Genomic DNA, 14,875 nt, shown 5'->3' with positions numbered 1-14,875 from the left:
TTATTTGTAAAAAAAATTCTCATAATTTTGTTTCGCTCTCATAAAATATTCTTATTGCCTCATAAAAATTTGATTTATTTCGTACAAATATGTTGGTTATCATCATTTATTTTCAAAAGACACAGAGAATCTGTTTTTGATGTAACATTAAGTGAAATTTAAAGGGATAATAATAATGTATCATGCCGGTGCATCCTTTAACGATCATGACAAATATTTTATTGAATTTCAATTTTGACATATTTTGTGTTAACATAGCTGCTCCAAATGAAAAGTATCAAAATAAAGTCGGATGCCCCATTTAAGAATCCAAACAGCGGTGCAAAATATGTAAGTTAAAAATTCAATCGAAATAAAAAGACTATTTTTTGTGAGTTTTTAAACTTTTTTCAATTTCTCCAACAAAAAGACATTTCAATTTTGCAAAATAAATGTATGACATGAAATCTCTTCTCTTTTGATTAATTTTTTAAAATTTTTTGACATTTATTTTTATGAATGTTTATTAATTTTTAAATGTTCTTTAATGAATTTTCAATTAAGGAACAAATTGCAATAAAAACTTTCCTTTTAAAACAATAAAAATATTAATCGACGATCAAAAAATTATTTTTTTTTTAATCTTTAATTTTATTTTGCTTACCTCACCCGTTTTTAAAAAATTTGGATCTTATTTTTGAGTTCCTTTTGATAAGTTCAAAGTTTTGATCTTTTTTTTTATTAAAAACAAACTAAAAGGAATTTTTATAATTAAAAGAAACAACATTAACACGTTGATATAAAAAATAAAAACATTCTCAGACAAGGAGCAGCAGTCTGGCCATTTAATTTTCTAACTTGACTCCTACTTCTTTCCCTTCTTTCTTCCACTCACAATCATTTATTTATAACTTATTTACGGCCATTTATCATGCACTTGCAAAAAGTAGGTGCGACGCGTTTGTCTGTAACTCTTCACTCCGTGCACCGCATGTTCTTTCCACTAGTTTTGTTCTTTTTCTCCCTTTGACTTCACCAAAAATCTGGCAGGCAGCAAGATAATGTCTATTTTAGCTGTTGTAGCGACGAAAACATTGCAGAGCAAAAAAAATCTTTCATCCTTCTTCGTTTTCTTCTTTGTATTTATTTAAGTTTATATTTAGAGACGCGCATTCTCGTTCAAAAAACCAAAAATAAAAAGCAGCGACAGACAACCATTCTTATGTTGTAATATTTATTTTTAGGGGTTTGTCATTACTTATCATCACAAGGAGGCAAATAAATTACCCAGTTATTTTTTGTGCCCCATGTACACACTTTCGCTTTTTCTGGCCTAATTTCATCTTATTTATGTTCTATTCAAGACACTCAAGGTACGCAGACGAAAAAGGAATGCGAATAATAACAAGCGCAAGAGTCATAAACTTCGTTACGGTTCGTTATAAAAATTTTCGTGCCATCGCCTTGTGCCTTCTTAGCATCGTTGCTAATCCAATTTTATCTCGTGTATTAAAAACTCATCGATATTAGATTCAAATTTATGTACATTTGATGAAAATCATCAAATATACTGCTACGTTGTTAAATAGAGTCGTTAAACGAATGTTTTCGCTTCTGTATGTGAAACACTGTTGGTCCAAATCGACAAAAACTCAGCGGCAAAGAGAGAAACAACTTTCGCCTGACTCGCAATCCAACAAAAACATAAACAAAATCGATGTTAGACTCACTATTACTGCTGTAACTTTGAACATTTTAATCAGTGAACATGCATCAAACTACAGTCTTCCTCGTTTTATTGCTTCTTACTAGTTGGCAAAAACACCAATATCATCATCATCGTGTAAAAACCTGCAAATTGGATAGTTTTGCCCCTTGTGTCTTGTTCAAGTGAACTGAAATCGTGAATGTTAACAGACTTTATTTACTTTTTTCTCTGAAGAAGGTGAAAGTATAAGAGCAATTTTTGCGGTTTTCTTACCATTGAGCCACAATTACCACGAAAAATTGGCTTTCCGCATATAATTCGGCCTAAAATTGCTCGCTTTGAACGAATTTTGTTACTTCGTCATCGTGAAATATCCAATAAATTACTGAGAAAACCGACATAGATCGAATCGACAAATTCTGTCAATGCTTGTTTGCATGACTGTTGTTAAATTGTGGTTCACCTTGACTCGATCAACACTTGAGCTTTTGAAAATGCAAATAAAAAATGCATAAATCTCGTCTAGAGTAGTGTCTCAACATGCATGTTACACGTAAAATAAAACATAAGGACATAAAAATCATTCTGCTAGTAATTGATTTGCCATGAGAGAGAAACAACTTGCTGGAATTCCAATATCTGTTTATTATTAGAGTGGATTTTGATGAATTGTAGAGCACAAAGCAAAGCAATAATAAAATGACGTAATGGAACGAGAATGCAACAAACGCAGAACAAAACAGGTAAACGTTCGTTATTGGTATTTTGAGCGATAATAACTTGAAACATCATTAAATTGCGAAAATGATTAATCACGAGTCTCACATATTTTTGGATAATTGTTTCATATTCGTTTTTTAAAGCATTTTGTTCAAAAGCGTTTATGGACGTGACATTTTTCATCATTCATCAGACACAAAAGAAGCCGCCAGTCGCTTCCATTTATAAAAAAAATGTAAAAAATAGTGTGAATACGAACCATTTTCACTTTTTAACATAACAATTATTAAGAACTTAAAAAGAGATCATTATGGTTGTTATGAGAGATAACGATCGCCGTCATTCATTGACGGTTTTTCATATTTGGAGTGTTCGTTAAATATTTAAAAACCAAAAAGAAAGTTTTTTTGTTTAAATATTTAGACGCGTAAATGCTATTCAAACAAGAACTAAAAGAAAAGATTATGACTGATACAAGTTACAAACTTTTTTTATGAAAACAATGCAACTTGCATGTAAACTTGGTAAAGTGAAAAAAAAATCATTTAAATTCAACAGACGAGAAAATACTTACAAATAGTTTACTTTGTTCGTTTTTTCATCGACTACGTCTTCTTCATCATTGTTGTTGTCTTGTAAATAATAACAAGAATATCATGAGGCATCAATAATACAGTAGAAATTGTGACATAATGCAAAATAGGAACGACGAATTGAGACGAGAAAAAAACACAAATGATTGAGAAACCGAATGTTACTCAATAAAGAAATTAATGTTATGATTGTTGTTGTCAATAAACACCTCCCAGATGATCATTTCAACCGTAAATTAAAAAAAAAACATTTAAATTGATTTTTTTCTCACATGTTGCCTCTTCACCTTCCTCCCCATATATGCGCGCCTTGTTCAATAATGAGCAAACAAACAAAAATAATAATAATAAATAATCGCACAAAAAAAATACGAAAAATATGAAAGTAAGTGTCGCTATTAAAGTGAGTTAAAATAACAATAAATCACATGTGGTAATTTTTTGTCTGTGATTTCGTTTTTTTTTTCAAAGAAGGAATTTAGCAGAAATTTACAAACATTGAAATAACAATCAATGATCATTATTGATGAGAAGTTGATTAATGCTGTAAATGAATGTATTGGATTCCAAACAAACTGAACAAGTTTTGAGCAGCAGAAAATATTTAGTAATGTCAATAAATAACAAAACACTTGTCTGACGGATTGCCATACGGGGGTCAAGTGTTAAGCAGATGAATTGCACAGTAAGTACGTTAAAATTGTGCAATGAAGATGTCTGCAAAGTAACAGAAAAAATTGCGTCATGAACAAAAAATCAATCGGATATCGAGATCTTTTTGTGTTTGAACTAATGAGCATAGGTCGCGCCTTGAAAACCGTGAAATATCTTCTTTCTTTTGTTTCTCAAAAAAAAAAATAGTTGCTTACATTTTAAAATTTCAAAAATTTTTATAACTATAATCCTCAAAGTTCGGTAACTCTCGATAAATATTCATGAATCTGCCAATTATTCTGATTTAAATAGCCTCAGAGTGCAAAAACTATCATTTTGCATCACTTTCATCCTCTTTAGGTGTTAACGAAACTTTCCATGCGTTGTAAATGGACCAAGATAATTTTCGATTAGATAATTGTCTCAATTTCTTAGTTCTGTTAAGACAAAATCTTTTGATAAATCCTTTCAATATTAAGATTTTTTCCTTCCATTACGAAAATTTTTGTTTTATTCCTTCAGGCTTTCAAAACCACACACGAGGACAAACAAATTCTTTGACATTTACACAAGATTTTCCATAAGTTTGCATGCAAGTAACAATTTACCTCACATTATCACGTCACTCAATGCACTCTGCTTCAAAAGTGCACATTCATGCCTTTAGGTTTCCTTCTTGCATACATTTTAATCATTACTTTCCTCACAAAGAGGCATCATGAATGAAGTAACAAAACGGTTTTGTCTTAAGTTACATTGATATTTTGCATATACACCATCATCATCATCATCACTTTTCTTGCATAATAGAGAGTCTCTTAAGAGATGCGAGCAATCGTTGTACATTCCTTACCTGTTTTAATGCAAAATAAACGAAATATTTGCTATGGAAAGTTTAAATAATAAAACATAATAAAATTATTACAAAGTGTTGCTTCATATTATGCATCGCCATTTGTCTCTCATGTATGCTTTATGGCTTCTTCTAGTAAAATTTACGCAAAATTGAGATAAATTGTTATGCGAACCATGCGTCTTTTTGTGGCATGCATATGAAACCTCATCAAAGCAACTCATCATAATGAATTAAATTTTATAACTGAAAAATAAGATGATGACTGTTTGAACGTTTCAACGTCTAATTGTGAGTTAATGTTTATATTTAACTTCATTTATGACAAATTATCACAACGACGTTGTGATTGCTGAACAGTTTGAGAGTAAAGTACCTACTTCTCTCGTTTTTTTCATTATTTTTGTTTGACGTCGCTCTTTTTTTTTACACAAAACAAAATATTTTTATTGCCTCCCGAAACTTCCCTTCGTTTTTGCCTTTGTAGTAGTTTCTCTCAAGTACTGTTCAATTTGATTTGTACATCACACTGAAAAGCTTTCGACTAGGGAGTCCCTACGACTGGTAAGAGAGAAACTACTAGACCTAGGTGATGTATTTTCTCTGTGTAAAATCCACTCATTCGGCTGTTCGTTCATTCATACACCGACTAGAGACTACTGACTGCAATACTCGTGTATTTGTGTAACTTTGCTATTATGTAACGGACGTCAGCATGTTTGGTGTCGATATATGAATTTTATTTACTACTCATTTTATACTTCGTAAGCGGCACGACCACTCTTTAATAAAAAATTGTCTTCATATTTTGTTGTTACATTAAAAATATTGGTGGGGCAATGTGCAACGTACGATGAAAACTCAATTCGTGCTCATTTGTGAAAAAGCTAGCGCAAAGCAAACAGCGGCAACGGAATTCATAGTATTTTCGGGTATCAATGGGGACTACAAAGTAATTATTTTTAATCTAAAAAGATAAGAAAACGTAATTAAGTGTTAATTTAGACAAATAAAGTAGAAAAAATTGATAAAACTACAAGGAAAACAACAAAAAACATTAAAAGTGAAAGGCATACCTGTGATTACATATTAAGCATCGATCAAAAGCATCACATAACAAACGGAGAGAGAGCGAAATGTTGTCCTATATTTTAAATTATGACTTAACAATCCACATCCTAACTGGACTTGGAGTCTATATCCTACTCATTTACCTGTACGAATGTTTCCGATCCCCAATTCAGATTTTTTGTAATCTGGTGAGGCCCCTTTTTCAACCAGAAACGAACAAAACTCTCGCCGAACGATATGGTGAATGGGCTGGTGAGTATCGATAAACACTTAATTGCCCACAATTTACAAGGTTCTAGATCTATACGCATTACACGTTATAGCAAATTAAAAAAAATAAGCACCACATTAGCCTCGAAAAAGGAAATCATACGTGTTTCAAGATCAATATCAAGTAAATTTTCATCAAATAAGTCGAGTTCGACACGTAAACCTAAAGGGGAAAGCTACCTTTGAACCGGTGTTCATTCACTGTACGCATAAAATTTTCATCTTGAGAGATAATTGGTTTTATTTTATTACCTGCTTGTCTTTCCGTGTCATTTTTAACGTTTTTACACATCGAATAATGACCAACCTTGGAAGCAAAATCGATTTCTTGCAAAGAGATCTTGAATGTGGTTCCGGTGTAGGTATGTTTAATAAGCCGTGCGTGCGTTTCAATTAAAAAAAAAAAAAAAAAAAAACGACGTTACACGATGACAGATTTCTTTAACAATGCTTGAGATCTAGAACGACAGAGTTGAATGGAAAATTACCTTTTTTATGTTTTTTTGCAGTCATCACCGGTTGCACAGACGGCATTGGACGTCAATATGCCTTTGAGTTTGCCAGTCGCGGCATTAATATTGTCCTCATTTCCAGAACTGAGAGTAAACTGGTAAAAGTTGCCAATGAGATCGAGGAGAAATACAAAGTCAAGACAAAGTGGATTCAAGCTGACTTGAGTCTGGGTCGTTCAGTGTTCCCGCATCTCAAACGCGAGTTGCAGGGGATACCGGTGGGCATTTTGGTAAACAATGCCGGACGCATGTACGACTATCCACAGCGCTTTGAAGAGGTGAACGAAGATCTGCTGTGGGAAATAATGAATTTGAACATGCTTTCGTTGACGATGCTCACACACTTTCTGCTGATTGACATGAAAAAACGCGGCAAAGGAATAATTGTGAACATTTCGTCGGGCAGTGAGGCACAACCATTGCCATACACGGCAATTTATGGTGCCAGCAAAATATTTGTGAAAAATTTCACGCTAGCGCTGCAACACGAGCTACGGAATCGCGGTATTGACGTGCAACTAATTACGCCGATGTTTGTACGCACAAAAATGAATGAGTACTCGACGACCGTAATGAGTGGCAATGTATTTTGCCCGGACGTCGAGACATACACTCGATCGGCAGTCTTTACGCTGGGCAAGAGTGATAGAACGACCGGATATTGGTCACATGGATTGCAATATGCTGTGAACAAAATGGTACCGGAGTGGGTGAGGACGTGGGGAGGCGCGAAAATGAATCTCCAAATGCGCCGGGAATATGATGCCCAACAAAAAACTCAATAAATGCTAATTTTGATTGCTGGGATTTTTCATTCTTTTGCTAAAAATAAAATAAAATAAATAAATATGTACTCAATTTATTTCAGTTGTATTTTTTTGACACATAAAAAATATTGATTTTTCCCATTTCAACAATTTCTACATTATTCAGACAATATAATTCGATTCATTTATAATATATTACCTTCTATTCATACAACTTTGCCGTTATATACGGAAGATTTTCGCAAGAAGTAGGTCTTCTATACATTCATGAATGACAAACAGGAGGCGCGCCTCAAAAACTTTACATATTTCGTTCAAAACTCAATTCCTGGCAAGGCACACCGAGTTCCTTTTCACACCATTTAATGTGAAAAATTGCAATCCAAACCGATCCTTTGTCAGAGAAATAAGTTTGAAATATGAGAAATTCACGACATGACACCCTCCTTAGTTGTACTAAGTTCTCACTGTCTAGATAAATGTGGAGCGAAATGGTTGAAAGTAAGTAGACACAAAACAAACAGGACAAAAAGTGACATATCATGTCGTATCATTTCCGACGAACTTAATGGAATTTAATGGTGAAACTGCGCCAATTTTGATTGTCGGCAGTAAAACTTTTAACATGACTGAACGTTTTTATCTTTCATTGAGTGAAGAATAACACGGTCCAACGAACTTTCCGACTTGCTTCTGAATTCTGAAACTATTTATTTTTTTCTATGAGTAAAAGAGCCCTTTTGCCCTGTTGAAATTTTTAACTTTGTTTTTAATTGTGATTTAAACATTTAAAAAAGACAATTTAGTCCGAAAAAATGTAAAATTTGACTAAAACCAAAAAAAGGCCCTTTTCACTAAATTTCAAAAATTCGTTGAAGAATATTGAATGTGCTGGAGCCACAAAAAAATTATTTCTACAGACATAGTTTTAGAATTGTTAAAGTTGTAAAATTTGTTGGACTGCATATAATGAGTTTTGCGCTATAAAGAAAAAAATAATCTCAAAATGGGAGTGTGATTGTTCCCAACATTTCTCCATAATCATCCATATTTTTTACACTTTTCGTGAATACTTTCGTTTTATTATGACCTATAAACCACCATTTATAGCATTTTCTCCATTTTTCGTGTATAAATTACGACTGAATTACGATTTCCTTATTAATTATAATATCATAGCTGTATTTTAGTCCTCTACGCTTAAAACGTACCTAAATATAATTTATGAATGGTTAATGGCATAGCACTAATCATGCTGAAAATGGTTTTTAGATGGCTAAAGTCTGGCGCGTGGTTCCTGAGATATTGAGGTTTGAAGTTTCTATGGATTTGTATGAATTTCAGTGCTAGTCAGATATGGAGGTTTGAAATTGACAAACGATACCTTTTTGGAAAGGTAAGAGAAATAGCAATCCTGTTAATAGCTCTATTTATACCGACACACGAACACATGAGAGAATCGCTTTACTTTAATTTATTTAATTAAATATAAAACCGATAAAAGTGTCATTATATTAATTGGATAACTTGTTCCTTGTTTGGAGCGTTTTATCGAAGCTTTAATATGAGCTTCCAAGCTACTCGAATTGTATAATCAATAAATAAACTCATCGCAGCATGAAACTGAAGTAAATAACATGATTCAAATGGGTTTTCTAGGATCATCATAATGTGACTCACGAACTCCGAGTGAACTATTTACACTAGAGTACGAAATTTCCGACAGAGCAAGACATTAAGCGAACAACAACGTTTATTGTTATTAAAGAGAGATGTTTCTGGGTGCGTTTATTGAATTTTTTGTGTCGACATGAAACAGTTACTACAGACAAAAAAACATCTTGCGAAAAAAATACAAAGAGAAGTAGTGGAAAAGTAGGTTATAAAAATATGGTAAAGTCCAGATGGGTCCTTAAAATCGATTTTTTCTCGTGTCTCTTCTGCAACAATAATAGAGAGACAAAACTTTTGTAAATTTACTTGAAATGTCTTCATCATCATGAGCTGCAACTTCCTCGCAAACTTTTTTTTTTACGACACTCAACACGAGGCGAGACAAAAAGAAATGAAAAAGACAATAATTTGTTATCTTTTTGTTCCGCTTAAATTGTATTCAAAACAATTTAATACACAGTTTATTGAAAATGTTTCGAGTTCTTGAATGCGAGAACTTTTTGAAGGGTGTATCGGAGGGAGGATAATGGACTAATGGAATGGATATTATTATATAATGAGACCTATGATCTCTTTTTTCTTTTTTTCATTCAATTTGAATTTTTTACTCGTCTATGAATGGCATTAACCACAAAAGTTTGAGAACTGCTTACTTTTTAAATTACTTTGATTTCAAAAGTTGGACGTCGGTCTTTGAAAATTGTGTAAAAAGATTTTTTTTTCACAAAAAAAAACGTAGAAAAGAATTTCATTTAAATGAATACAAAAATGAATGACTTGAAAGAAATAATATGAATGAAAAATGGGGGTAGCTCGCATTTTCTCAAAAAACAAAAATAATTTTTAACATTTTCCATTGAAAAAATAACAAGAATTTGTAAGTTAACATGCTTAGTATCTCACTATTTTTTTCATTCCTCTTTTATTAAAATTACTATTTTTTATTTTATTACAGATTTGGAAGGAAAAATCAAAAATGTTCTAAAGAAACGTTGTTCAAAAAGAAAAAAAAATAATAAAAACGAGTTTTTATACAAAAATCGATAACACCACAGACGTGAGCTATGATAAAGAAAAATCTTGCGTTTCTCATGCAAAAAGTGAAGAAAGTGATTGTATAACTAGTTCGAAGAAAAGTAATTAAAGTACCATAAGAAACTTGTTATTGTTAAATTAAAGAAATAAAATTGTTAAAAATGGAGCCAGAAGAGATAATAAAATTGGTCGATGGGATTTACAAGGTAAGATTTTATTTTATCACAATTAAAATTGAACAATATTTTAGACTTAAAAGAAATACAGTGGAGAAAACTAACAAGACAAAAATTTTTGTATTTGTCGTTAACGAACACTTTTTATAAATTTTACCAAAATTGAAGCACAAATAAAAGCAAGACGCTAGAATAGAAAGAAGAGCCCATTAGTGAAGATTAAAAGAAAATTATTTTTATCGTCTCTCAAGAGTTGCGTACCTAGAAAAGTGCAAAACATGGAGAAATGCCAAGAAATGTCACAATGAGGGCAAATAAACTTTTCGCAAATTGTGTCAAATTAAATTGCCGACTGCACGGATTTTATTTTCATAAAATGGATAAAAATGTCGATTGAGGCTGAGGCAAACACCGATAAAAAATAATAATTGTACATGCGAGAATAATTGACAGTTGAGCGCATCAACGAAAAAGACACACAAAAAAACGTGATCTTTTTTGTTCCGTTTTTTTTTAACTTTTCATTATTTTATTTATTATTATTTGATATGATCAAATACTGTCAAGACATAATTCAGCCTCTCAAAATGATTGACCTTGAATTAGTACAGAAATAGACATAAAAACGTTGACTTACCTTACTCTAATGAAACAATATTCCGCATGCGGATCAGGAAATTCAATACGATCTTTTTGTCTTAAAAATGCTCGCACGTTTTTTGTAAATATTATAATACATATATATATTTGTTCTGTTTTTATAAAACCTAAAGAAAAAAAAAAATTTTTAAAATCAAAATTTAAAATAAAAATAATTAAATAAATTCTGAAGAATATTTGAAAAAAAATTAATAAAAATAAAATTTAAAATCGTTAAACTCTTCTCATATGATTTTGAATTTTTTTTAAGTTTAAAATTATTTAATTTCTCTGCTCAAACAAGTCTTACAAAACACCACAAGACTTGACACTTTAAAAAATTGCATTCACCTCTCCACTCAACTCTCTTATAGCAATTTTATTTGCTTTAAGGTGCATTTCAAAATATTTTTTTACATGTTTATTGTTGTTGTCCATTACTTTTCCACACAGCCCGTACAGAGTAATAATAATAATAATAAAATAGTTGGTTTACCGCAACATCGAGATTAAATTACTACAAAAAAAAACTTGCTTCTCGTTCACTTGTGTTCCATGCATGGACTTACGTAAAAAACAGCATTCCAGTTAGTGCATTATTGCTTGTCTTATGTCCAGTTCAGCATTTTTCTCACTTGTCAAGCTAATGAAAATACTTTTTTTTTTTTGTATAAACCACATGAAATCTAATGAAATATAAAATTAAACGGCGCATTTAACGTGCATTTCCTAGCAAAAAATTAAACGTTTATGAAAGTCAAGTCAGTTTTATGGTGGAAAGGAATTTGTATCAACCACACCTGTTTAAATCTGGTTTTGAATTCTTGATTATTATTATTGATTAGTCAATAATTACGAGGAAATGCGAAGAAAACAAGAATCGCAGAGGATTACAGTGCAACATAATAACGATTACACACGAAAAAATTAAGTCATTGTCGATGTACGTTGCCTTGAACCGCATAATAGTGGATATCATGTTTATTTTACTTCACCTTGTTGTTGTTGCTGTTAAGATTTATGTCATAAATATTGAGTAGGATGCAAGTAGCAAGCACAAACAAACATGAGAGATAATAAAAATTTATCATTGAACAAGAGATGCGAGACTCAGACGACGATACACATACAAGAAAAGAGGATTTACATACATGAATGAAAATTATTTTTCGTATCATCATCATGATCAAGCTATTATTTCTCCGTCTTCGCTGTTGCCATCAAGGTCCTAGTCGCTCGTTTCACGTGCATTACCAATATTAAAACTTTTTGTACGAAAAAAAACATGCAAATCGGATTCATCGACCTGCTTCACCTCAAAGTTCATGTAAAGGTGTCGTAATTCTCACAAACAAACAAGCTTTAAAAAATTTTTCTCGCAACAGAACTTTTAACAAGGAAAACATACAACACATTTTGCATAATTTGATTAAAGTTTCAACAACTATTTTAAAAATTTTATGCATTGAATTTCTTGGCGAACAATTTTCTATGAAAATTCTGTAGGAAAAAGTTTTTTCTTTGCTAATTTTGCATAATTTGCTGCTCTGCTCGCTTCGACACCTAACATTCTAATCGAATCCAATGAGCACGAGCAGTTGAGATACGAAACATCAAAAACGTGTTAACGATAACATTTACAAGTGTTCTGTTCGTTATCAAGTGGAGCAAAAGTGTTTCTATTTGAGCAATCATGAATAAATTTTTCGGGGGAAAAATACCTTAAAATTTTCCGTCAAAATTCGTTTACAAAGTAAGAGAAAATCAATTTATCATTGAATTAAAGTCGTTTGACAAACTTTTGAGGAGCTTTCTTTGGGAGTATCAAATATCACGTTAATAACTGTGTGGCAGGCACGCAAAAAGGCAAGTGAGTGTATTAAATGTCTAGGCGACAGATATTTATAGAAGATTAGCCAGAGGGGAGTAATTTTTCTTTTTTTTTCTCTCTCTCTTTATGCAATGTAAAAATAGAATAATAAAATAACATGAAAAGCTGAAAAATAGATTCTATATCCGGATGGAACGTGATAAGAACGTTTCTTCTGAAGAGTTGAGAGGACGTGAGACTTATGAGACATGTCGAGAAATGAAGCAGATAACGAAATTGTTCTGTAATATTAATAGGCGATGTGTGAGGTCGAACAAAAAGACAAATATCCCTCACCTAGAGGAATAAAATATCACTCCGGAGGTTGACGAAGCAACATAAATTTTGATGGTTGTGGACAAAAGCGCTTCTTTCTCATAAAAAAATGTATGAAAGTTGACGTTCGATGAGCAACTAAGGATGTTACCACATTTTTAAATACGCTTTTATAACATGATCTGAAAAATTTAAAAACCACGTGACCTAAAAACTGTTTTATGTCCAAAAAACAATTTAAGTCCCAAAGTAAGAACATATTATTTCTTTGAAATGCAGTAAAAAATAAAAAATTTGCGCGGACAGACAAAATATTGTACAACAATAATTTTTTTACAAGAGATTTCTTTCGAAAAATTGCAAGTTGTGTGTTAAGGTGGACAAAAGTTGTTGATAATCCATTACGCAAGTTAGTAAATATTTGCTGAGACAGGCACTTGTTTCGCCAACCAAACAACAAACACAAAACAACTGCAGAAAATAATTCTTTTTATCTTTTCTTCTCTCTCTTGTCTTGCTGTTTATTTATGCAAATATTTATCTACTCTTTCAACCCTTTCAATCTAAACACATCTACCGTTACCACATTTTGCCATTCATTCGCATTCTCATATCCATACGTACTCGCATACAGTAAATACTTACTCAGGTTGTTATTCTTGGGCTTACAACAGATGTTTTGAATTAAATGCATTTGCCAAACACTTGAATCCACTGCCTAGACTTGTTTCGAAGAATGTTGTTGATAATACTCCACACTAGTACTTTTAATAGAAACATGTTTCGCATGAAGCCAAAAATGTTATAAATATACGGAAAAGATTTGTTGCTATTGCTACGAACATTCCATCTTATAAATGCGAAAAAGGAAATTCTGCTTCAAACGAGATAATTTTGCTAAAGAGAGAAATATTTTAAATTTAATTGCAGCTTGATTGCGTTGTTTATTGTTAGCTATTCATATCTTTTTCGAAGCAAGGCACCCATGCTGAGATCATTTTTGACAGATTGTGTGGTTAAAATAGATTATTATGATATGTCAAAAGATTCGTGATTTGCCTGACTTGACAGACACTCCCCTCGGTATGTGGATTGGAAACAAATGACCTGTCGTGTTATCCCCAAAATATTTTGGAATCCCGTTGATTACAATGAATTTCGAAAGGATTAAATTTTATTGGGGAGGATGAATGGAAAAACATGGATGGAAGAGACACGTACTAATCAACTTAATTGTCGACGTCGTCATTGTTGTTGTCTGGGGAGCCGTACAAAGAAGTGGCAATAAATCCAAATGAAAGACAATTTCAAATTTTAAGGTCAACAATTCCCCCGACAAGTACAAGGTTCAAATGTCAATGCTTTGTGGACCTCGCAATTGGTTTTTTTCCTGTTTCTCTCACACTTTTTTCTATATTTATTAAAACCACAAACGCTGTTCGTTGTTGCGACTGAAATTGAACGGGAATATCAAATTTATGGGACTATTTATTTTAAAAACGGTGACAATTTCAATTCCACATAATCTCCATTGAATTTGCCAAATATTTACATTTTATAATTTGACTTTAGCGTGCGTTGTGGTCGTTCTGCAGGTCCCTTTGCGAGTAATTTGTACGTATTTGTTGTTTTTTGTGCGAGTCACTGAGTTCATTTGAGTGTAAGTTTATGCATTTTTGCATTCATAATCATCACGGTGTGCAACACTCATGAGGAAAATAGCAGAAAAAACATTTTGGAAGTTCTTTGACGAAATTTGAGCGCATTTATATAAATTTTATCATTTATCTCAACTTTGAGGCCGAATTGATAAAACTTTATTTTTTCCCTGGATCAAAATTAATTTTATAAAATAAATTATTGATCTTTTCCTGAAATAATTTCCAAGTAATTTTACAAATTAAACGTAATAAAATTTTCTAGTTTGCAAAAACATTAAAATTTGCTCGAAATTTCCCCGGGAACGAAAATTTTAGATTTCTATACATTTTCCACCACGACTTTGAGGCATAACTTTAACCAGAATTTTCATTCGAAAAGAAAATTTAAAACCAAAACACTTCAGAAACAAAATAATA

General features: G+C 31.9%; 2 protein-coding genes across 2 annotated transcripts in view; both read left to right on the top strand.

The window, feature by feature from the left end:
- Positions 1-14,875, top strand: part of LOC134836720 (uncharacterized) — a 36,238-nt gene that overhangs the window by 7,909 nt on the left and 13,454 nt on the right. Inside the window, exon 2 of the mRNA XM_063851918.1 lies at positions 9,757-10,042. Coding sequence (XP_063707988.1) covers positions 9,998-10,042 — 45 coding nt within the window. The 5' untranslated portion in view covers positions 9,757-9,997. The remainder of the gene's footprint in view (positions 1-9,756; positions 10,043-14,875) is intronic.
- On the top strand, positions 5,288-7,209 carry LOC134838429 (inactive hydroxysteroid dehydrogenase-like protein 1). The gene is made up of 3 exons (XM_063853959.1): positions 5,288-5,459; positions 5,513-5,830; positions 6,358-7,209. Exons 2-3 carry the CDS (start codon positions 5,644-5,646, stop codon positions 7,143-7,145), a joined length of 975 nt encoding a protein of 324 aa, XP_063710029.1. The 5' UTR covers positions 5,288-5,459; positions 5,513-5,643; the 3' UTR covers positions 7,146-7,209.

The sequence above is a fragment of the Culicoides brevitarsis genome, chromosome 1, assembly GCF_036172545.1.
Source record: "Culicoides brevitarsis isolate CSIRO-B50_1 chromosome 1, AGI_CSIRO_Cbre_v1, whole genome shotgun sequence".
NCBI lineage: Eukaryota > Metazoa > Arthropoda > Insecta > Diptera > Ceratopogonidae > Culicoides > Culicoides brevitarsis.
The sequence above is the reverse complement of the archived record's forward strand: the minus strand, read 5'-3'. Positions and strand labels throughout refer to the sequence as shown.